General features: G+C 43.0%; 2 protein-coding genes across 3 annotated transcripts in view; one reads left to right on the top strand and one right to left on the bottom strand.

Moving 5' to 3' along the window:
* TSPO (translocator protein) overlaps positions 1–5,389 on the top strand; it is a 12,651-nt gene extending 7,262 nt beyond the window's left edge. The window contains exons 3-4 of the mRNA XM_064166506.1: positions 2,276–2,414; positions 3,308–5,389. Coding sequence (XP_064022576.1) covers positions 2,276–2,414; positions 3,308–3,484 — 316 coding nt within the window. The 3' untranslated portion in view covers positions 3,485–5,389. The remainder of the gene's footprint in view (positions 1–2,275; positions 2,415–3,307) is intronic.
* TTLL12 (tubulin tyrosine ligase like 12) lies at positions 4,472–25,148 on the bottom strand. Of its 2 annotated transcripts, XM_064166503.1 has the most exons (16): positions 25,049–25,148; positions 24,778–24,927; positions 24,140–24,556; positions 19,318–19,493; positions 17,829–18,027; positions 15,990–16,149; positions 15,247–15,380; positions 12,387–12,463; positions 11,644–11,760; positions 11,342–11,536; positions 9,697–9,808; positions 8,932–9,083; positions 8,769–8,850; positions 7,150–7,218; positions 6,811–6,949; positions 4,472–4,966 (listed from the first exon to the last, which is right to left on the bottom strand). In XM_064166503.1, the coding sequence occupies exons 3-16, from the start codon at positions 24,257–24,259 to the stop codon at positions 4,815–4,817; spliced, it is 1,884 nt and encodes a 627-aa protein (XP_064022573.1). In that variant the 5' UTR covers positions 24,260–24,556; positions 24,778–24,927; positions 25,049–25,148; the 3' UTR covers positions 4,472–4,814. The 2 variants fall into 2 exon arrangements, with proteins under 2 accessions (XP_064022573.1, XP_064022574.1); XM_064166504.1 differs by lacking the exon at positions 24,140–24,556 and having other exon boundaries at positions 25,049–25,135.

Genomic DNA, 25,148 nt, shown 5'->3' with positions numbered 1-25,148 from the left:
TATCACACCACCTGTTGCAATGTCTGAAACTTCAGCTGAATGCTCAGTTTGCACTCTCACACATTCTCTCATTTTGGTTTCATTTTCTTTCCAGGAAAAAAATACTTTTTATAGTCTTGGGCACTGTCCCTGCTTTCCTATCAGTGTTCTTGTTTCATTCTCCTCTTATAGAGAGTACTTTGTAAAGTTGCTCTCTACTCTTGTATACTCCAAGAGTTAGCATTTGTATCAGATTGTTACTGTCCTGTTAACAAAAAAAAAAGGTTGCATTTTATCAAAGAGAGACAAGCTAAGAGGCTTTCCCATTAAGGGCTTCCTTCAAGCTGGCTGTACAATTTGCAAACCTGTTTTCCAGATTCCTCATCATAACCTTGAATATCAAATATTTTAAAAAATCCAAATTTTGTCCTCTTATCACTTACTTTGAAGATATATTTTTTTACCAGGCTTTTTATGCAGTAATCCAGCATGTACATACATTCCTTGAATGATCAGGACATCTTGTTCCTTTAGAATCTTGAATATATTAAAAGAAAGAAAAAACTAAAAGCAAAATTCAGTAAGCTTACATGCCTGCCTTGACATTTATCTTTCTAGCAGATCTATACCTCTTGATTTTTGGTCTGAAGTGAAAATCACATCTATGAGCAACTGTTAAGTCTACGCTGTGGCTCTGTAAGTCACTTAGGAACAGATTTAGGTCCTAATGTGTTTGATAAGGAAAACCTGTTAAATTTCTAATGCTTACCACATCTCCTTTTTTTTTCCTTTTAAATACTCTGCAACCAAGCTGCCAATATATCAAAGCTGCATTGTCTAGTCCCTATGAAAGCCATGACCAAGAAGCAACCGTGGGTCACTGTATTGGTTTAAACTGACTGGCCCCATTAGGAGGTACAAGGGATTGGGGGGGGGGGGGGGGGAATGGAGCAGAGCTATCCCCATCCAACCCCTCCAAGTGGCACAGAGCAATCTGTTAGTGTTTCTTCCCCAGTTTCCGGGCTGGGGTTCAGCCCTTTTTGTCTGCTTTTGCTTTGTGCAGTTTATGGAGAGTTCTGTTGGGTGGTCCTCCCCTCCTCCCCCTTTTCTGTTTTCTTTTGTGCAATCTGATATCCCTGCAACAGAGTAGTAAATTGTCCTTATCTCAACTAACAACTCTGCCTGCGAGTCCTCCTCCTCGTGTTAACCCCAGAATAGTCCATATTTGGCCCCAGTGTGGGGCCCAGGCCTGAATGTTGAGATAAGAAGAGAATTCAATTCTGATACATTTCTTCAGGCTCTATTTGCTTTAATAGGTTTTCTTTTGTGTTAAGATGTTCACTTTGCTAGTTGCACTACACAAGCTCTTAGGCATTTTATCAGCTGACTGCTCCAGTGCTGGCACAGTAAGGGTGTAATTCTGGATCTTGGCATTCTACTGTAGCCACTTGGAATGGCTTTGCAGTTACCTGGATTGAAATCCAGCTGATGTCTACAAGGGGAAAGTCAAACAAGAGCAGAAGAAGGAGTCTTAGGTGATGAATGCTTCCCCTTCTAATCAGGCTCCTCCACTGCAAAAATAAACTTTACATTAGTAAATCTCCCAAAGCCCCAAAATTCCTGTTTTCAGCAGCATATGTTTTAGGATCCCTTCAATGAACTGTTCTTTTGTGGTGCTAAGATCTTTTCAACTACCTTCAAAACATTTTGGGAAGATCTTGCAGTAGCCAGGATCTCACAGACAGAAAAGGATGCTCCTTACAGTTAATTCTTCTTATAGAAGTCCTAAGATCTTGATTTTTTCCCCATCCACTTCTCCCTTTTGAAAGGTGACTCTGGAGTTGCCCCTGCTGTAACACCATCCATACTCAGTCACCTGTGTTTTGGGATGCCATACATTTTGTCCATTCCCACCTCAATTCCTACTTTATATTTCATCCATTTTAAAAGGTGGTTTAATTTATTTTAAAGCATTATCTCCCATTGCCAAAATCAACAGTTTCTTCATGATTCAAGAGACTTACCTTTTACTCTTGCATCTTAGACTGGCTTGTTTCAACATGCCCCTCTCTCTGAAATACAGTAGGTCATCCGCTCCTCTGTGCCTAGAAGTGAGCACTCTGGCAGGAAAGTGGATTTTTCTCTCCTCATACTGCTGTTGGCAGCAAGTAATCAACCCTGTGCTCAAATACCATCTTTTGCAAATGAATCTGGCCCTTAGTGCTAAATTAACTTCATTTGGTCATGAGCTTTCAGATGGACACACTGAACTGCACCTTCCATTTGCTTTCTCCAGATATGGCTCCTACCTGGTGTGGAAGGAATTAGGAGGCTTCAGTGAAAAGGCAGTGGTTCCTCTGGGGCTGTATGCAGGGCAGCTGGCATTAAACTGGGCATGGACTCCAATATTTTTCGGAGCTCACAAAATGGGATGGGTAAGTGGAAAAGTAAGTTTCTTCTCACAGGCTTCTGCTGTCATTTACAAGGTGCTAAGACTAAGGCTTTCTATCATCATCTTTTCTCCCTGAAAATGAGCTTGAGTACACAGAAGTTTTCTAAACTTCTCTTTAATGCATGCCAGCAGCCACCTGAGAGAATTTATAGATCTACAACATCCTGAAGTGTCTTGATTTCAAGAAGCTCTTTCTGTCTCCTTTTATTAAGAGATTTATGTGACTAGGAACAGTAAACATTTACTCCTTGCTCAAGTTCCTAGGTCTCTCTGGGTAACAGTAGTGATAAGAAACTTATCATAACATTCCTCAGGTGCCATTTTAGACCAGACTAATTTTCTGCAGTCTGAAGAGTAACATCTTGCCTTAGAAATAAAAATCACTATCAACAACAAAAGATATTTGTCTGGTTCTCTAAATGTATGTGCTATGTTGTGACAGTAGAAGACTGCAATCCATTATTGATTCATTCACACCTTGTCTTTTCAGGCAGCATCTATGATATGAAAAGACTGCTAAAGTCTACTTAGCTAAGTGACTTACACAAAGTCATGCTGGGTTTGTAGTCAAAATAACACTTCCTGCTGCCAAAAATAAGAAGGAGGGTATTGTGTGGGAGGGATTTTATTCTCCTTCTCCTGCTCCCACAGCTGCAATACTCTTTCTTGTCACTGTTCCATTGTTTTATGAGATGAATTGACTTGTAAGTCAGCTAAAATCTATCTTTTTTTCTTGCTGGATGGTTTTCTGAGAAGGAATCAACTCACAGAGTTGATCCAACAAGTGCCAGAGTTAAGTGGGAATAGCCACACAAAGACTTTGTAGCCAGGAAATTAAAACAAGTGAAAACAACACTAACCACCTTCCTGTTTCAGGGCTTGGCGACTCTCCTGCTCACGACTGGTACAGCAACAGCTACAACTGCTTCCTGGTATAAGATCAACAAAACTGCAGCTTATTTGATGGTTCCTTATTTAGCTTGGCTAACCATGGCTTCTGCACTCAATTACCGCATCTGGAAGGACAATGGTAGCAAGAAACAACCTGAATAAGCCATTTTCAGTTAAGAAGATTTTTACTCTTTTTTTCTTTCCAGAAGAATTTTCTAAATAATGTTACAGCCTCTGTTTTCAGCTGAACTACTTAAACCATTTTAGTCTAAAAATTCCAAGCTGACAAAGCAGTACTTGTTTAAAATAAATGTGCCTTTACTAGGTGAGCCACAAAGGGGGTGTATGCCTGAGTGGGTTTTATAGCAAAGCAGGAGATAGTGGTGATTCAGAAGTTGGTTTGCTGTGTTACAGCATCACGTCTTATGCGACAACAGCATTTTAACTATTACCAGAAATAAACATCAACTCCCAGCTTCATTATGCTCAGAGGAGGAAATCTACACATATATTAACACAGCTTCCAGAAAGCTGCTCCTGACAGTGGGAGGCATTATTGTAGCCTGAATTGCTGCAAACAAGCTTAAAATCTCAGACTGCATAATAGGTATTTCATGGTGGGCAGCAGAACTTTTGCAACTTGTACATATACATGCAGCAACATAAATACAGACCGAAACTGCTAAACTTCAGCCTGGTATGAGGAGAGAGCAGGAATGATTAATTTCCAACTGATGTCCCTCTCCCAAAACTGTCTATCCTAGGCCCTGAACTTTGGAGTCCATAGACTAATTAGGCTTCTAGCAAAATTTTTTCCTTATCCCTTTCATTTCTTCAGGTATTTTATTCATTCCTGTGCTGCATTTGACACTGCATCCTTATCATTTCCTGCCTGACCCCTTCTCAAAAGTCTAGTTTCTTTAGCAGGCAGGCTAATGATGACAGCCAGCAGTACAAGGTTCCTAAATGTTGAGGGGGTTATTTGCCACTTTTTTTTTTAAAGAAGAAAAATGAGCAGAGCCATCAGATCTTTAATCTCATTACCCTAGCAGTTCAATGCATTGAAATATGGCATTGTTTTCCTACTAGAACATTTTAGATCTGTATTAGAGGGATTCATAAGAAAGAGGCATAGAAACTCCAACATGATTCAGTAAATTGTAGTTTTATTGTTGACATGGGGAACTTATGCAGTGTTTCTCAGCAAGCAAGGAATTAGGTTATCTGAAAAACAAGGCAACAGCTCCAGCTACTGTCCTGTTCAAGGTCTCCCATATTTTACCAACTCAAATTGATGATTTATACAACTAAGCCAGACAAGGAAAATGCAGATGAATTGATGATCAGTACAGCGTATGCATGTGGTTCTGATACCTTTTTCCCCCCCTGTGTTATTAGTACAGGAAAAGAGTTGCACCAGCAGCTCACAGAACTGAAATATAAATCTTGCTGTAAAGCATATCTGAGAAGGATAGAGTCAAACCTCCTGTGGCTAGACAATGCGTGTCACGTGGCAGCCGTCTGTTTCATCCAGAAACAGGGTGCTGAAGACATCATTAAAAAAGGTGGGGTGGTATTTGCAGGCTCTGTCACAGTCAGGATTAAAGTTGACCTCCAGGATCTGAGGCTGCATGTTTCTTTTTCCTGTGAAAGGTAACACAAACATTTCCCTTTAATACAAGCTCTACAGAGATCCTGGATCACTGCCTGTGTTTAAGGCACAGATAATAGAGAATGACTAAAGCACCATCTTTTAGGACTCAAGCTGGCAAGTCAAGCAAGTGGCTGTGGATTTTCTTCTTTCCTTTTTTCCTCTCTTTTCTCTCCTTCTTTGGAGGGATGTTCTACCATCATTATCCAGAGGATAATTATCCCAACAAGATTCTGCAATCCCTATGCTAATCCAATGCCTTATTTCAAATGAGAATTTGCAGGCATTTCATAGGACCTCCCTGATACAGCTGTCTTGCTTGCCAGTCTGAAACATCTTCCACAAAACTGTTTCTGCTTTCATGTTTCAGTATGAACCTGTCTTTATTAAAGATTTTAGATGTCTGTCTTCCCAGTTCTAGCAGTTTTGCTCCTTCACACTCCAGCCACTTCATCTCACTCCTAGAATGAAGTCAGGAAGTTTAATCTCCTCTTAAAAGTTTATGAGTACAGTTCAGAATCAAACACGTTCTGTGCCAAGAGAAACAAAGGATTTTATTTCCTGTCTGGTGTTGAGATTGTAAGCAAAGGTACAAGTTTCTGATGCATAGGTAAACAATACTCTGCACAGAAGCAACAGACAAATGGGTTAGTTGGCTGCTGACACCATCATAGCTGTCCCCACCTTCAGAAGGTTAGTTCACATTCAGCCAGGGCTGTTAATTTGAGGTTGGTTCCTTCTACAATAGCTTTCCTCAAGCTAGGAATATTAGTGAGTTGCTTTGTCTCTCCCATGCAAGACAACTCTGGGACAGGTGAAAGAACTTTCAATGTAGATGTAGCAGACCCAGATTCAAACCCTTGCTCCATCTGATCTGAACAGTAAAGGCTTAATTCCACACCTCCTGTTTCTGAATTGTTTCCCTCTATAAAAGTGATGCAGTATTTACAGGAGCAGCTACTGCAGCAGTGTGCTAGGGGCACCCACCCAAAATAAAACACCCAGTCACTCCTCCAGCAAACCTGGGCACAAGCAATTATCTTGTCACAAGAAAAGAGTACAATCAGTTATGTTTAATACTTCCCTAGCAGTTCTTTTTGTGCTGGTGCCTCTGCTGCTTTTCTACCTACAAGACACACCTGTCTACTATCTTAACACAACGTGTTCTAGCAGAGACATGGCACCAATTAATGGTCCTGAGAACACAGCACTGAAATCACAGAATAATAGACTCAACAAGGTTGGAAGAGACCTCCAAGATCATCCAGTCTTGTTCCTTTCTTGCCTATAATAATGAACTGCATTAAAGACACTGGTCCAGGACTGGAGGCTGCAGAAAATAAGATGCCTTTCTCAGGTTTTAATAAAGAGACAGGCATTTCAGACATGTTCTCACCATAAATGGGAAAGAAAACTTGCTGCTAGTAGAGCAAGCTTGTGTGTGTGGTGGCTTTTTGTGTGTGATCTGTCAGTTTTGGTTGGTTATTGATTTTTTCATGTTTGGATTTGGTTTGGTTTTTTGTTTGTTTGTTTGTTTGTTTTGTTTTACTTTATTGGGTTTGTTTGTTTGTTTTGTTTGGGTTTTTCAGGTTGTTGTTTTTTAAAAACAGAGAATGATAGCAGCAGGGTCACAAGGGAAGGAAAAACTCAGCCAAACACAGTGGACAACTTCCCTATCATTACTGCTAACCCCACAGATCGGCAATTCCAGACACACTTTGGTATGAGTGGAAGGCAGAGAGCTTGCACACTAGTAAAAGTTCATAGAGAAGAAATACATTTTTGTAAAGGTCCATGAATATAAAGAATTCAACATTCAAAGAAATGAGCTTCTCACCATCTCTGCTGGTGTCCCACTTAAGCATCAAGTCAATGGCATATATTGCTCTTGATGATGGATAATTGCAGATGCCAAGAGGCGCAGGTTTAGCTGAAGCAGCTTGAAACAATTCAGCAAATGTCTTAAAAATATCTGCCTAGAAACAAAAAAAAAAGTCTCTGACTGAGACAGGAGGTTCCATTGAAACAATAAACAAACAAGCTTTTAATAATTCACACAGCCCAATGTAATAAAACTCAGCCAATCCAACACTTTTTCCAGAAGTAGTTTGCTGAGTGAAAAAAACCACAAACAATCCATGAGTAATTACAGCAGAAAGATGAATTGCTGACTTACCTGTACTGTTATCCAAGGATATTCTGGATATTGTTTTTCAAACAGAGGAACAAATTCTTCACAGTGTACCTAAAAGAGTTCAGCAATCAACTGACAAGCACATGGAACATTGGATATTTTTATTTGCCATTCATACAAACGCAAATAGAGAACTAGGGAATCAGACAGTTTCTTGATAGTATTCTTACTATAGTGTTTCTTGTTAGAAAAAAGCTATGCTACTCTTGGACAATGATTGGATGTCATTTTAATCACTTTTTTTTGGTTCTCTATCAATGTATTAAGCACTGTGTTCAGCTTTAGGCCCCTGTAACAACTAAGACACTAAGGTGCTGGAGCAGTTGCAAAGAGGGGTAACAGAGCTGGTGAAGGGTCTGGAGAATAGGTCTGCTGAGGAGTGGCTGAAAGAACTGGACTTGTTCAGTCTAGAGAAAAGCAAGCTGAGAGGAGACCACCTCATTTTCTGCCACAACCTGAGAAGATTTTTCTGTCTAGCAACAAGCAATAGGAGGAGAGGATATGGCCTCAAGTTGCACCAGGGGAGGTTTAGGTTAGGTATTAGAAGTATTTTCACTGAATGGGTTCTCAAACACTGGAAGAGACTTCCCCAGGGAAGCTACTGAATCTCCATTCCTGGAGGTGTTTAGAAGAGACAGAAACCACAGAATGTTAGGGGCTGGAAGGGACCACAAAAGGTCATCCAGTCCAACCCTCCTGCCAGAGCACGATCACGTAGATCAGACCACAGAAGACTACATTCTGGCAGGTTATGAATATCTCTAGAGAGGGGGACTCCACAACACCCCTGGGCAGCCTGTTCCAGAATTCTGTCACCCTCACAGTGAAGATTCCTCCTCATGTTTTACATGGAACTTCTATGACTCAACTTCCACCCACTGCCCCTTACACTCACCTTTTACATATTTATAAACATTCATGAGGTCACCTCTCAGTCTCCTCTTCTCCAAGCAGCAGAGCCCCAGCACCCTCAGTCTCTCCTTGTAAGAGAGATGTTCCACTCCCTTCATCTTTTTGGTTCTGTGCTAGACTCTCTCAAGCAGTTCTATGTCCTTCTTGAACTGTGGGGCCCAGAACTGGACACAGTACTCCAGATGTAGCCTCACCAGGGCAGAGTAGGAGGGGGAGGAGAACCTCTCTCAACCTACTAGCCACAGCCCTTTTAATACACCCCAGGATGGCACTGGCCCTCCCAGACACAAGAGCACACTGCTGGTTCATGGTCAACCTCCCATCCACTAGGGCTCCCAGATCCTTTTCCCCTTCACTGATCTCCAGCAGGTCAGTCCTCAACCTATACTGATACCTGGGATATGGTGCTGAAGACATGGTTTAGCATCAGACTTGGTAAAGTCAGGGAATGGTTTGCCTTGATAACCTTAAAGGTCTTTTCCAACTGAAATGATTCTATGTGAGTTATACTGAGGATGCAGATTTGTGTTACCTTATAAAATTATCTATGTTTAGGGGTAAAGAAGGGAAGGACTCAGGCTACTTTCAAGTGGATGTGAAATAGACAATTTGGCAACAGTCACAAAAGAGGCATTGAAAATTGTTCTTACAATGGAAAGGTGAGGGAGTACTTTGCACTGTTTGCTTACCTGTTTTAATGTTACACCAGGAGCATAATTCATGACTGTGAAATGCTTCTCATAGTCATCCAAGTCATCAAGTGAAAATGCCCTAAGGAAAAAACCAATTCCTTAGCTTCTAAGGTGTCAGATTAATTCGAAGGCACTCCACAAGGAGCAGAACGTTACTTACCGGTTGGAGAAGCGCAGCCAGAACACATCATAACTGTAGAGCCTGAGCGGTTTCACAGAGCGCAGCAACACAACGTAACGGATGTCAAATTTAACCAGCCCCACATCTTCTCGGTGAAACAGGACTGGATTCTCAATGTATTTGCACACTACCTGCAACAAAGCAGAACATTAATACAATTCAGCTGAAGTGGAAGCAAAGCATTGCCGCATCTTGATGATTTAAAGGCATCCTCTGTCTGCTTTTCAGTTTCTCTTGAGCAATGAGCACGAATGCTTGCTGCTCTTGTGCAAACAGCTATCTTTTATCAAACTCTGACATCAGGGGAGGGAAAGCAGGAGGACAGAACACACTGCTTTTTAAAACCCTCAACATTTAGAACTTCAGTGACCTCGTTGTTTTGAAGCAGAAATGCATGTTGAGTTTTTCACCAACTGACACCCCCAAATCCTCCTCCTCAAGACTGCTCTCAACCCAGACCGTATTAGTGCTTGAGATTGTCCTGACCCAGCTGTAGGACCTTGCACTTGGCCTTAAGTTTCTTAAGCAAGAAAATACCATGCAATCTGAGTTCATCACCACCACAAATGGAGCTGACCACTCTGAATGTGAATCAATTCTGAATTGACTGAAACTGTACAGTTATGATCAGTTTAGGAATTTTGAAGAAAATACACTTCCTTCTTTGCATTTTTAGACTCCCTTCTATGAAGCAGTTTTTTCATGTCTCCTCTTTAAACCACATTAAAAATCACAATCTCTAACCTTTGGACTGCTTTCCCTATGCCTGATGATATTCTTAAGGTTGTTGGTGATGTGTGTATCCAGGCTTCTGGCCAAGTTCCATGGTTTGCATATCCAGTGATTGTCTTCTCCTCTGAGAGAGAGAAAGGAACAGAAGCCAATACTTATTATTATCCACCTCATTCATTTGTCTGAACATCCACTAGACCAAATCTGTGTGCTCATCTGAATAAATACTTTATAAAGCTGTGGGTGACAGTGCAAGAACTAAGGACAGTTGACTGACAGCTGTGAGGGTGCAAAAGGGAGAAAATGCAGCCACAGCTTTCATTATCTTTTCATTCAGGGCTTATGCATGCTCTCACCATTTATTTCCTCCTCCTGCATCTGACCCCTTCAAAAGAGGAAAACAACCCACCAATAGGACAGCATCATCACAAACACATACAAGTCATGGTGTGGAAGCCACTCTGCAGAGAGCCACAGAACATTTTGGCAGGGTGCGGCACAATTTTCCAAGCTGATTATCTAAGAACACCTCCAAATCATTCACATGAGCTGACACCATAACTCATCTCTGAGAAGAAATCACACAGTATCTCAACAGTTCCTACTGCAAGAAAATGAAAGCATATTATCTTCTCACTTTCTAGTATCTGGTCACTACAGGAGTTAAAATTCTTTAAAGATCCTTAAGGAGAACAGGCAACATGCTGGTCTTGTGAACATCTGTTTCCAAACTAGGCCAGACTGACACCTCCTATCTTCCTTCAGTATGTTAAGACATCCTGAGCTTGATGATAAACAGCATAAACAGAGCTGCAGCTAAGAGAGGGTTTTTTTCAATCCCTATTCCCCTCTTCCCATTCCCAACACACACACACTGCACTGATGGTCAATCATTGATTTTAGAAAGCCATTCAAACACCACACACTAAAGCTACATGGAAGGAATGCACTCTCCTGGTTAAGCCAGTCAATGGACTATACAAAGCAAACAATGACCAAATGAAATGCTTGGCAGGTGGCATCATACAGGAAAACCTCACCAAAGAAAGTATCTTTCAACCAGGATACCACACACTAGGCATAAGAGGTTATTCTGTTAGCGATATGTAATGCTCTCTTCCCAAAAGAAAATCCTAGTTCCCATCCACTCTGGGACAGCTGCATCAGCAGAAAGAGCATGGATTTAAAACCCTAAAGCTCCATAACATCTTTAGGCTAACACTAAAACTCAGTTTTAGTTTCCCAACTTTACATAACCCATGTATTTTAAAAACATTTTCCACTCTGGCTTAAATGCAAAAACAACTGCCCCTGGTCCCCTGGATAAAAGCAACGTTTGCTTCACACACATATTCATCCCTTGTGTATCTGTTAAACACATGAATAAGATCTTGACTAGACAAGAAACAGCCTTCAAATCTGCAGTTAAATCACGGTGAAGCTTCAGTGTTTCAAAATGCACTGCTTGATTTCTCTTACAGGAAAGAAAACAACTGAAAAATTCACACTTCTTAAGTAAAATTTACTCAAATATTGACGCAGGAAGAGCAAAATCATGGTGGTGTGAGAACTGCCAGGCCCAAGATGAAGGCTTCAAGTTTTTGAGAAAAGTGAGATGAAGAACACACAAAACGAAAGAAGTGGAAACATGAGCTACCTTCTGTCACGCTGCTGAAAGTAGCTGATGAACTGAGGCAATTCTGTCTGGAGGTTAAATGTACGAGGCAACCATCTTGGCCCATCTGGTCCTCCAGCTCGTCTAGATATGGATGCCAGGCAATCCTTGACAGTTATGAGGTTCTCACAAGGGAACTGATTCAGCATTACCTCAGGTCTTTCCTCACTTAGCTTCCTACAAAATAGAGAAGCTGTTGGGTGAAGGAGGAAGGATGGGGAGGCCTTTGGGAACACTTTTCATAGCAGCAAGAGAATTTATATTATCAGGGCAATAACTGCAACCTGTAATCTTTGAAGTGTGAGAAGTTGTAGAGGATGTCTGCTTCTGCCTCGTTGTCCGTGAACACAAAACGGGGATGTGTCAGGTTGCTGAGGACTTGCTGAATGTCTGTGAAAACTCTGGAAAAAGGCATAAGAAAAAAACCTCTCAATTTGGTTTCTGAAACTGATCAACTTGTGCTTGCCATGCCTCTGCTCACAAAAATCCTTTATCTTTGCAATGTTCTTCCAACTTTCTTCTGAAATAATTTTACACCACACACTCCAGTTTTTATAGTGAGGCCTATGTCCCATTTTAAACACCCCATGTTAAGACAATACTCCTGCTTTGTCATCTCCTCCTAAGATTATTCTTAGCACAGAGAAGCACGTGTATCCCAATGGGTGTACATGCTATAATGCAGAAGTCTCTATTCTTTCTTACACACTTTAGTTATACTCATTAATGAAAACAGTTGTTACAACATTATGCAACTTCTCTTTCACCCAGAAAGTGGCACTTACCAAAAACATTAAAAGAAAAAAAGACTAAATTCAATTTTAGAAATTCTGTAAGCAACAATCCATTTACCCTGAAGAACCCAACGGGAAAAATGAGGAAGTCAGCATCTGAAGCAAGTAACTACGTAAAAAACACATTTTCAGCTTGCCTCTTGTTCAAAGCTGGAAAAAGCTACTCAGCCTCAGCACACTGCAATTATTACACTTAAGCTTAGTGAGGAAGCATTTTGTTTGCAGATACATACTTGAAAACTTTGTCTTTGTCATGAACTGGTGGCTTTATTGTTACAGGCAGTTTCTCCTTGTTTTCTGCTAAAATAGCCTAAAATTCAACAACAAAGTTGTTAATAATAGGCAGATTATAAGCAAGCAGCCTTAGGTCAAAATCCACAGCATTCAGTGGGTATGAACAGCAGCTTGGACCAAACTGAATTTTAAAGTGTGCATAATCAGTATTTAAAGAGAACCTCTAGAACTCACTGTTCATCTAGGTGTTTTATTAGCAATAGCATCTTGAAATGTTCTCAAACTGTAAACCTTTACAGGTCACTTGCTGCAACTCCTCAGCTCCATATAAAGTATTTCCATACATATATATAGATGCATTTGTAGTTACAGCAAAAATGACAGTCCATGGCATGTCTCATTACTTCATCATTTTTGGCACAAGTGAATTCCACCAAAGCTGCATTTTGAGAAGCATATTATGCTGCCTAATATGCTGCCCAGAAAAAAAACCCAACTTGGTACAAGTGCAGAGGCAGAAGGGAATCAGAGGTAAGAGGCCATCAGGAAAAAGTTAAGAAGAAATATGGCTCTGAGACCAGGATTTATCAACACTGTCAGAGTACCCTGAGAAATTCCTGATTCTTCTAAACTTTAAACAAAATATCGAGTTAGATTATCATGTTAATTGAAAGAGACAGCTACTGCATTTCTAACAAATGGCTGACTGACCATTTAAGTCATGATGCCTTCTTGCAGATAATGCAAATAAAAATTATAGGAGGCTGAAACCTAATTCTGCTCCTGTAAAAGGAGATAAAGGCTTTTAGTAGCCTTCAGCAGTCAGTACTCGAAAAAATTATCTCACTCATCTTTTTCAACACCTCTGATGGACAAAAGGAAATACACCTTTGGATCATTGCTGATATCCTGCCAAAAGGAGTAGCTTGCAGGAACTGGGGAGAAGTGCACCTTGAGAAACCAAATTAGCGGCTGCAGTTAAAAGGACAGCCCACAGCAGCTGGAAGCCACAGTGGTGAAATGCCTGCTCAGCCATAGGCATACCCCTTTACCTCTAAGGCTGTTACAGGGAATACAATCACAGGTAACTGGGAAGTACAAAACCAAGATCACAATCAAAGACCTTAGACTTCACCTTCTGAAACAGAGTGCACAGTACAAACAGTCAGTAAGTTTTGGAGTCATCTAAGGATTGGAAGGGCACCTGCACTTTTTAAGGACAGAAGACTACAACTCCCAGAACAGTCCCAATGTCTTTTCTGCAACTCAAATGCAGGGAGCTGTTGAGAAACTGCAACTACTTTAGGCCCTCCAAGAGATACTTCTATCACAGACCACTGATTTCTTCAATCACTGTCCAACCATTATCCCAAGCACCAGATAAGTTACAGCCTCTGTGGTTTTGTTGGAGACCAGAATCAGGTAACAGAACAAAAAACACATAAAGGTGAAGCCACAATCTTGCTGTAACAACTCTGTTTTTTTAAAAACACAACACTGAAGCCTTCAGGTTTAAAGGAAAATTAGAGTGAGAAAAAGCACAGTGCACTGAAAAAGCACAGAGTAGTAAAGCAGCTGCAGAAATAGTACAGTGAAAGTAGCAAACTATTTTGAAACTACATGACTTGCATAGTCATTTAGAAACATCTGCACACATCTGTGTCTCCCTGCAGAACTGCTGGCTCACATTTTAGCACAGTAAATAGACCTCTGAAGTTGTCTGCACTTTGTGCAAGCAGCTTTGCTTACATGAAAATAGTGACAGCACCATAGTATATCATTCTAGCCACCTCCTTTTTGGTCTGTGCTATGACCAAAACTATTCTTCCCTGGCCCGTCATCAGCTAGAAATTAGCCTACAGCTAAGCATTATAAAGCTCTGTTGGCAACCAGTATTTTCTTGTCATCTCTTCTTGATAGCTGACTGGCAGAGACAGAGTAGAGAAAAAAAATGATGCCTTAAAGACATTTTTAAGGTGGACAGGTAAAGGAGGATACTCTTTGCCCATCTGCCATACATAGTTCTTTAACTTGAATAAATCACACCAAAACAAAATTAAAAACACATGCAAAAAAATTGCCTTATCTGAGATCCAGGCACATTAGCCAAGAGAACACCTGTAAGACTTGAACTGTTGGTGCATTATTATTTCTCATCTGTAAATGTAAAGCACATCTATTGCTCTTTCAAAGCCAAAATCACAACCAATATGACATAGGTTACAAGACAGCCAAGCTATTTTGAATGTATACCTTTATTTGGCAGAAACAGCTTAATTTCTGACTAGGTACTGTTAATAATAAGCTGAATCCAGCATGTTCTGCCTCTCTTCTATTGCAAGGAACAGATAGTTGGGCTAGTGCATAGATTCACCTTTAGAAGCTGCACTTTGAATACTGTTAGTGGCCAGTACAGCATCCTCATAGACATTAAGTTCCTTCATTTTCCTTAAACAAAGGAACCTCATGCAGACTTGACTCACAAAAAGGAGATTCCAAACAATAACATCACATCCTTAACACAACACAAACCCTGATTGGAAAGGAGAGCTCAAATCAAATCACACAAGTACTTTGTAACTGTCATCAAATCAAAGATATCTCTGCCATAATATTTAATGGTTCTAAACCATGAAATTAAATAAGTAGCCAGTCTGAAAAACTTGACTCTTAAAATATCCAATATTTCTGTAATTCAAGACTAACCAGAAGAGATACAATATAAGACAATACATCAAATATCTAACTGGAAGATGAGTAATCATACAAAGTAAAATCAGAACACCTGTAAGTTTATTATTTTTAAATACACTGCCTCTTCTTAAAAGAGATAAACCATGATATTTGTTAAAATGATACCTGGTAATACTCATCAGATGGCTCTGGTGTAAAACAGTTCACATCCAACACTTCAGCAGGCACCCAGGGTAACAAAATACACTTCCTGATCAAGCGATCCGTTTCCCCGTAGGCATAATCTCGAGTCACTTCATCTGCAACAAAACAAGAAGAACCTTCTAGGAACCACCACTGCTGCTTCTTTTCCACATCACAGAAATGACATCTCAACAGTTAACAAAAGAGTACCACAACTTTTGTTATTAAAATGTAAAATTAGAGATAAAGAATTACATTGAAAAGAGTATTATTTAGGTTGCAAAACTCAGTCCGAAATCATCTGACTTGAGTCAGTTCAGTCAGGCAGCCAGATTCTTCTTCACATGATGGGGATGTAATGTTCCCAAATCAAGAGCAGAGGAGCAAATGGCTGGCCTGTAATTTCCCAACTTCCAGTAGTGGAATCAGACTGAAAACACAGACCTTTAGGGGTTTTGTTTTTCACCTCTCTGATGACTGAATCAGCAGTTTCACCTTAGTGAATGCGACAGTGCAAGACTTTAAGGTTTTCTATCAAAATAACATTAGCAATGTTGTTGACTGCTAAAGACCTCTATGTTACACAAATTATGGAAACAGCAGGCAGAGAATGTTTAAATTGCACAGCACTGCAATTGTGCAGTCATTTTGGTCTTGAAATGTTTGTCCTACTGTGTGATGTTCATCGATTTTCAAGAATACTGCCCCCAAACTCACACACTTACCGCCAGTTTCAAGGTCTCTTAAAGGCCAGAGAAGAGTGTAAGCAATCTGTTGAGGCATATAAAACAGAGGGGCTGTTGCAAAGCTAGGCTCATCCGAATGTTGAATGCGTGATCCAAATTCATCCATAATGTACCAGACAGGAACCTTCTCCTCTGCAGTCTGCATGATTAAAGACAGAGAGAGACACTGCACACATCAGCTGCTAGAAAAGCACCCCAACACCTCCTGCGCCACTTCCATTTCCTACAAGACTGTGTGCAGGTGCTGGGTATAGAGCAACACTCTCATCCCTCCAGCTCTGAAGGTAAGCCAGTCTAACATGCAGCCACTGCTGGAAAGAATCTGTTTCCAACCGAACTGCAGTCCCATCCTTTTTCTTATGCTACTGCTACTGCCGATTGGATCCACTTCTCTACCAAACCAGCCAGTTCAGGGAGCTAAACCAGCAGAAGGCTGTTTGATAGAATTAGTTCTCATACCACTGTTGTCAGAATTGGTTTAAGTCAAAACTTACAGCTTAAGACTGAAGGAGAGCAGAACTGCGTCCTGCAACAACTGCTGGCTGTGTTGAGATTGCATCATCACCTCTGGTCATAATGAAAACCTGAATGAAGTTTAAATTGCTTGGTAGTACTACTGTCACCTTTTTAGAGAGCAGAAGTGGAACATGGAGATGGGACTTAAGATTTTCAAGCAGCCAAGTGCCAGAAAGGGGAACAGAAGACAGATTCAACTACAGGTGAACTGACTTCCAGGAAATCGCTTTTCAAGAGGCAACACAAATAATCCAACCTGACTCACTAGTCATTCATGGCAACAAGATGGGACACAAAGACATAAGGTAGAAAGACTGAGAGGTACTGTTCAGACCTCCCTTTGACTTGAAGAGAAAGCAGTCACAACAAATGCCTTTCTCAGCAATTTTTTTAGGCCTGGTACTGCTGGCCTGAGCTGATACTTTCATGGAAAAGGTTGACCACTCCAGAGGACAACCTCAAGCCTCTGAGCTAACAGGTGCAGCCTGGTCAGGCTCACACTGCTTAGCGTTAGCCATGCCCATTCTGCATAGAGCTTTGTCCAGAGAATTGACCTTTCTCCTCTTTAACCCAACAGACTCACAATAGCACAGCAGCTATATGAGACACCACACAGAATTTTTAACTGAACCCAGAGGCTTGTGTTCCCTCAGCACCTGAAGGTGTTTGAAAGCTCAGGATACGCTGGTAGATTGCTGAAGGACATAGGGCCAAACCTAGTGTGGTCTTGTCCATTCTACCTAAGTGTGGCAGCCTTTGGAGTAAGCTTTGACTAGAAACAGCTCCACCTTGAAGCTAGGAGCCTCTCCCATGAAGGTGAGACAACATTTACACGGTATCAGTTGCCAGATACAAACTAGGAAGTTATGTGACAGAGCAGGTGTATATTCCTCTTGATAAGTGAGGTAAACTGTGAGCATAGCTGAGACACACACTTTAAAGTGAGACAGCTGATGTATGAGAAACTCTTACTCTCACTACAAGAAAGTTTGAGTAGGGAAAAAAATAAAATTCACACAACACACAAGCAGATCTGTCTATTCTTTTGCAGCAGACCCTTCCCCTCTCTGCAAGCACTCCTCCACCAAAACTTCTCATCAGAAAGCTGGTCACAAGCCACTGTGCATTTTAGCCCTACAATGCGTTTGCTCTCCTTCCAAGTAAAAGTTTACTCTGAAATGCCTGGGGAGGACCCTCGATTAATGGAGAATGTATCTTTGTTGAGGCGGCCATATACTGGAATGTCTTCACTCGGGACTGCACAGAACTTTCCTGCACACTAAGTAAGCTGTGGAGGCTTACCCCTTGAGAAAGCTGATAGGTCTGATTGTACTTCCACATTTCCTTCAGCACTTGCTCAACACTGCCCTCGTCTGGCAGCTCTCCGTGGAAATCGATTCCCATGAGGTTTGCCATCCTGTGCAGTAAACCAGGTATGTGCAGCAGCTGCTGGCGGGCTTGCTCCACACGGTATGTCCAGGCGTGGTCGATGAGGAAAATGCTTAAAGAAAACGTAGGTAACACTGCAAGGTGTATACACGGTTTTTTAAAAGCATATTAGGCCAAATGTTCTGCAAGTATCAGCTACATGTCCAAGTAGGTGGTTTGTTAACTTCTCTGACATCTGCTGGAAATACAACACAGCAGAGAGGTAGCAATCCTGAGGGTTCCTTGAGTGTGCGTAGGGTAACTTTCTGACACAGATGGTGAGTGAGCCTACTAGGGAAGGAGCCAATCTTGATCTGCTGTTTGTGAACAGAAAAGGATTGGCAGGAAATGTTATGGTTGGAGGCTGTTTCAGACCTAATGATCATGAAATGACAGAATCCAGTTTCTGGAGAAGTAAAGAGCAGGGTCAGCAGGACTGCCACCTTGGACTTTCAGCAGGCAGACTTTGGCCTGTTTCAGAGATTGGTGGACAGAGACCCCTGGGAGGCAGTCCTGAAGGGACAAGGAGTCCAGGAAGGCCAGACACTGCTCAAGAGGGAAGCCTTAAAGATGCAGGAACAGAACATTCCCATGTTCTGAAAGAAGAGTCGGCCGGGAAGGACGACGGCCTGGCTCAACAGAGATGTTTGGCTGCTGCTAAGGGGGAAGAGTCTGTGGGCATTGGAAGAAGGGGGCAAGACACTCAGGAGGACTACAAGATTGTCAAGAGACTATGTAGGGAGAAAAATGAAAAGGGACAAAGCCCAACCGGAAATTAATTTGTCTTCACCTATTAAACAGGAAATGCTTCTATAAAGGCACTGGCAACAACAGGAGGGCTAAGGAGAATCTCTGCCCTTTGCTGGATTCAGGGGGGAAGCTAATGGTCAAGGATGAGGAAAAGGCTGAGGTATTCTATATCTTTGCTTCAGTCTTCAGCAGTAAGACCAGTTGTTCCCTGGATACCCAGTCTCTGAGCTGGAACATGGGGATGGAGAGCAGGATGAGACCAAGAGGAGACACCATTTAGACATACATGAGTCTATGGAGTCAGATGGCAGATACCCAAGGGTTCAGAGAGAGATGGCAGAAGTGCTCACCAAGCCACGTTCCATTATTTATCAGTGGTCTTGGCAAGGTAGGGAGGTCCCAGTGACCCTTAAAGAAGTTCACCCTTGTGTTGAGGTGAAACCTCCTGTGCTGCAGCTTATATCCACTGCTTCTTGTTCTATCACAGGGAGCAAGTGAGAAGAGCCTGACCCCCACCTCAGATATTTATAAACATTTATTTAATCCCCTCTCAGTCTTCTCTTCCCCAGACTAAAAAGCCCCAGATCCCTCAGCCTCTGACATTACTACTCACCTGTTGGGATTAGAGGCCTGAAGACCATTCTCATTTGTTACTATAACTTTGAAGCTAGGTTCACTTCCAGGATTTGGTTTCTTTTTTAACTCTTCTTCCATTTCTTCATCACCTTCTTCCTCCTCATCCACCTCTTCTACTTGCATTATCCCAAAGTAGTCACCAGCATCAAATACCTGAGATGGAAAGTGCACAACACACCAACCGTTGGTTGGGGCAGTACCTGGATATGCACAATGCAACAAATGAAAGGCACTTGAAGACTTGTAGACAATTTTGGCCTGAAATCCAGTACATTAAAAATGCCAATCTTTAACAGATAAACCACACTTTCAAATTTTCATAGACCTGTTTGCTTAAGAAGTTTCTTTAGTTACTACTAGCAGGGAGCTATATGGGTTTCTTTGGTAACAATAGGTCTACTACTGCTACTCTCTTAAACTCCCCAAAAAAATGTCGAAGCTGAAAACTGAGCATCTTTGCTCAACTTTGCTAAAATTGACCATTTAATACCTGCAAAACTAGAAGTTACCCAGACACCACAACTATACCAAAGTATATTAAAGTCTCTGAAGAAAAAAGACCTTCTAGCAATTGAGTTCCAAACCAGTTAAGAAACCTCACCATGTGCAGCCCTGTGAGGAGGCTCAGGGGTGACCTCATTGCTGTCTACAACTACCTGAAGGGAGGTTGTAGCCAGGTGGGGGTCCATCTCTTCTCCTAGGCAACCAACAACAGAACAAGGGGACACAGTCTCGAGCTGTGCCATGGGAGGTATAGGCTGGATGTTAGGAGGAAGTTCTTCACAGAGAGAGTGATTCGCATTGGAATGGGCTGCCCAGGGAGGTGGTGGAGTCACCATCCCTGGAGGTGTTCAAGACTGGCTGAGGCACTTAGTGCCATGGTCTGGTTGACTGGCTAGGGCTGGGTGCTAGGTTGGACTGGATGATCTTGGAAGTCTCTTCCAAACTGGCTGATTCTGTGATTCTAGGTTTTCCATAAGTAATCCATCAAAGTCATATTCTCTACAAGCAAGCAAAGGGGTAGCAACACATTTCAGTGGCACAACCATTTGCATGCAAACCATGCTGGGACAAAAGCTCTCCTTCTTCCTGTTTCAGGTGTTGTTTCAACCTAACAAACCCAATGAACAAGGGAAGGTGATCGCAAAGCAGGCACATGCCAGGACAATTACCACACGCAGACACCTTCAGCAAATGCCTTTTAAGCACACTGCTCTAAAGGCCACAGGTAGCCTATGAGAGACAGCATGCCCTCCCTTGCTCTGGAAAATTAAGTCTAGTGGCATTGATCATAGAATCAACCAGGTTGGAAGAGACCTCCAAGATCATCCAGTCCAACCTATCCACCTATCCCCCAGCCCTATCCAATCAACTAGACTATGGCACCAAGTGCCTCACCCAGCATACTTTTCATTAATTAAGTCTCAATTTCTAAGTGGGATGAAACTCTAAGCAGTCCTTTGCCAGTGACATCTCAGGATTAAAAAAAATCTTGCTGTAGTACACAGAAGCCTGCCACATAACTTATTATATAGCTGGAATAGAGAAAAAGAAATATTAGGAACAATATTACATGGAGTTACTCTTTTCCCCAGGCTTATAACTAGGCCATAAAGAGTTTCTCCAATAATGTAAGAAACAACCATAGGGTGATAGTAACTGATTACACATGCACCTGTTTTGGTTTTCCAAGTTTCTCACAGAAACACAGAAAAGTTTTGCCTCCTAAGGGCCATGGAATGCTAAACACACACACACACACACAAAAAAAGCAGGTCTCCTGATCTAGCAGATGTATGATGTTTTGAACAAGCAATCTAGTTTATTTCACTGTTACGTAATGCTCTTAGAATGAAAACATGTTCCACCAGATCTTGAGATAAATAGTTAACATCCCCCAAACCAAAAACAACAAAAAACCCACCCAAAGCAAACTCCACTTCTCATACACATAAGAAGGAGAACACACCTTCATTCTGTGTTGAAGCATGAGTGAACGATGGAAAACAGCTGCCTAGAGGCTGGGCTCTAGAGGTACTGATGTAAGAGAGATTTTTATCTGTATTATGGATGCAAATTTTCCAAGGTTTAGGCTAGAGAGTTTTAATCTTTGCAACAGGTTAAGAGAAACAAACAAAAAAAATACCTCCCACCTTCACACAAGAAACAAGGAAACTCATTCTATGCCTTATCTTGCACTGATCACACCTCCCCTCCCCTCCATCATTATTCTTTATTATCTGGACTCCCAAAACATTTTCATCTTTTACCTTTGCTTTATTTGCTGCTCCTTCTCCAACCACTCCATACAGTTCTAATTATGGTACAGTAGTGCTGTCTCTACCTCCTCAAGAGCTCAGTCTAGTCAACTGCACTCCCCAGTGTAATTTTCTTGCTCTTCCATATTCTTTTGCCCTTCTGGATAAAACCCAGAAGTTGCAACAGCGGAGACAAGCACCATCAGCAGCCTAATGTATCTTCCTAAGCACAATGAAATAATGGAATTTCGCTCTCCACACACACTGGAGACAGAACAAGGGAGAATGGCCTCCAGCTGAGACTGGGGAGGTTGAGATCGGACATTAGGGAAAAATATTTCACAGAGAGAGTGGTCAGGCACTGGAATGAGCTGCCCAGGGAGGTGGTGGAGTCACCAACCCTGGATGTGTTTAAGGGTCGTTTGGATGGGGTGCTTAGGGATATTGTTTAAGGTGAATCTTGTAGAGTAGGGTTCTAAGTTGTACTTGGTGATCCTGAGGGGCTTTGCCAACCTGGCTGTTTCTGTGTGAATGTGTGTGTGAAAAGAGCATGCTCAGCCACCACCATGAGTAAAACAAAACAGAAGGAGCAGTGTGTTACCTTAGGACATACACTTTCTTCACTCTGCCTTTCACCATCCTAGCCTCTAAACCAACCAGGACCACAGGTCTCTCTCACTCTACTGTCCCCAAAATCAGTAACATCCAAGCATTTCAGCCACAGGATACAAATCTCCATCCTATGTTATGTCACAACACAGTTCCAAAGTTTGCCAGCTATACCATCCTGGCACACAGCAATGCACTGGCTTGCAATTTTGGGTTTCCTTACAGGCTTTACACTGCCTTCGATTTCATCCTGTTCAAGTACATCCCTTCTCATACCTTCCTATTCAAGCAAAGAAGCAGAATTATAGAATCAGCCTCCAAGATCATCCAGTTCAGCCTACAACTCAGCCCTATCCAATCAACTAGACCACAGCACTAAGGGGCATGTCTTTTCTTGAACACCTCCAGGGATGGTGACTCCATCACCACCCTGAGCAGCCCATTCCAATGCCAATCACTCTCTCTGGGAAGAATTGCCTCCCAACATCCAGCCTATACCTCCCCTGGCACAACTTGGAACTGTGTCCCCTTGTTCTGTTGCTGGTTTCCTGGGAGAAGAGACCAACCCCACCTGGCTACAACCTCCCTTCAGGCAGTTGTAGATATTTTCTGCTCCAAGTCACCTGCATGCTGGTGTGTGAAGTGTAACACAAGAGGAAGTTCGTGACTGAGCACATGCTTCAGTTAACCTACATTTATTTTCTCTGCAATACGTAACTATTCTCGTTCACAGTCTTACACTTCCTGCTCAAACTTCTCAACCCATCTCTCTCGTTTCTCCACAGTTCATCATGCCCTCCAGCATCTCACCAGTTCCCTTTTCTCCCTGCACCTTGAGGTGCCTATCAGACCATCTCTGCAGGGCTGAAAGTTCACCTCATGATTTCCTTCTCCAGGTATACTCCTCCAGACTGCCTGGAGGGTTCTCAAACCTCTACACAACTCATTTTGAGGTGTCTCTTTCCACCATCAGTTGCTTTTTCAACACATCCAAACTACCTTTCCTCATCACAGAGGCTGGCAAAGTGAAAAAATGTTCAAACTGGGGAAACCCAAATCCTAAATTCAGCTTGTTTCTTTACAAGGTTTTTGTAGAAAATGCCTGTGCACCTCCACACCCTTTTAGCTCAGGGATAGCTCCAGACTCCTGGTACCAGCTTCAGCTGAAACATGCTGGACGGCCTGGGTGCTGCCTGGGCAGAGCTACAGGAGGAAAACTCCAAACAGTTCACAAAGGGCAACATCCCCAAAGGTACGGCGTTGCATCTCCCAGCGGCAACCTTACGTAGGCTTCAAACCTGCCCAAATTGTGGCCTAAGTCACACACCGTCATCAGAGATAGCTGCATTATTATTTTACCCACGGTCAGAAGGTTCTTCTTCCACCACTTTTTCTCTGGAAGAGCTGAACAGCTTTTGCTTGGACGAGGAACAAAACAGCAGCAAACCACCTAGCCAAAAGCCCTGACAGGAAAGGGCCCGAGAGGCAACTCCCCGCTCAAGTGACTGAACACTGGCTACATTAGTGTCGAAGTGAACCGGGGAGGGAAAACAACCCAAAAATCAGCCCAAAGCCTACCCAAATCCTAACACATAGATGACAATATCCTGACTTTAACACCACTACTGTTGCTTTTCCACATTCCTCTTCGGCGAAAAGGCCTGAAGGCTTTAGAACACGCTCATCACCCCTCTCCAGCACCGCATCTCCAGTTACCGAACGCCCCCAAGCTTTCCTCTGACAACAATGGGACGAAAACACATCTACCTCGCTTCCTTTATAGTCCCGAGCTGCAGCTCTCCTAACACAGCTGGCAGGGGCGAGCGGACCCCACACCCCGCGGCTGGCGGACGCCGGAGCCCCGCTCGGTGCCGGCCGCCGAAGCGGCTCCCCGCGCCGCCCCTCGCCCGCCAACGGCGCGCGGGCACCCACCTCGCCGCGCAGCTTGCGGCACAGGCTCTCCCAGTAGCACGCCGGCACCCGCGATGCGCGGAGCGCGGCCCCGTGGAGGGCCACGAAAGCCGCCAGGTCCTCCTCCGACTCTGCCGACATAGCTGAGCACCCCCACCACCCGTTCCCTCTGCCCGCCCCGGCGCAGACCGGAACATGCCGGCGGGAACGGCCCCTGAGAGGGAGGAGGGAGCTGCGGAGGCGTTGCCGGAGGCGCGGCCTCGCCGGAGCTGAGGGGCTGCCGTGGGCGTGGGGGGGCCGCTGGCGTGGCCCCTGTGTGTACGTCGCGGCACGGTTCCAGAGCAGCCTACATTGACTATCGCGAGTTACAAGGCTTGCATTTTTGTGAAGGTTTAGTTTAACCTCCCAGCTTGAGACGAACACTTTGTGTAGTAAGCACTATGGAGAAAACAGATATTTTTACACTTAAAGTTGCTGTTCTGGGTTTTTTTAAAGACAGTTTAAAAAGTCAAATCTTTTTTCCCCTCGACTGACCCCGTCAGGCAGGTGAGACGCAGTTTCGTTTCTTTGCCCCACAGCAGCGCCACAGTGCTGGTGCTCTGCCCGGAGGCAAGAGGGAACATGCTCCTGCGGCAGCCCGGGCGTTAGGCGGTTCTTACCGAGTGCAGGCAGGGGCTTTTCTCGCTGCTTGTTTGCACTTCCACCTCGCTTCGGGTAGGAGTCCTGGCTGCTGACAGCTGCCTACGGTTCCAGGCAGTTTGGGTGAGTTTGCAGGTTTGTGGTCAGGCTACAGCGCCGCTTGATAAACTCTGAGCAGTAAAAAAACACAGTCCGAGTCACTGGCATTGAAAGTAGATAAAACCCTTGGACTCACAAGTAATTTAAGTGGGCTATTCCCTGTCTAACTGCTACTACCTAATACAGTCTTACCCATCTGCCATCCTCGGCAGCCTACTTGACTCTTTTGCTGGTTTTCTGCGACGGGAGTAATTCCCAGGGCAGGGAGCGGAGCCCAGCACTCGCCACTCTC

This window comes from Pogoniulus pusillus, chromosome 27, assembly GCF_015220805.1.
Source record: "Pogoniulus pusillus isolate bPogPus1 chromosome 27, bPogPus1.pri, whole genome shotgun sequence".
Classification (NCBI taxonomy): Eukaryota; Metazoa; Chordata; class Aves; order Piciformes; family Lybiidae; genus Pogoniulus; species Pogoniulus pusillus.
This window is presented reverse-complemented; position numbering and strand designations above follow the sequence as displayed.

Excerpts from the sequence above, each read along its gene's own strand:
- TTLL12 (XM_064166503.1), bottom strand. The coding sequence starts at position 24,259 with ATGTCGGCAGAGTCGGAGGAGGACCTGGCGGCTTTCGTGGCCCTCCAC. Across the intron at positions 15,381-15,989 it reads AAGAGACCTTGAAACTGGCG|ATGAAGTGACTCGAGATTAT; the intron begins GTAAGTGTGTGA and ends GTTTTGTTGCAG. Across the intron at positions 7,219-8,768 it reads CTGGTGTAACATTAAAACAG|GTACACTGTGAAGAATTTGT; the intron begins GTAAGCAAACAG and ends GAACTCTTTTAG.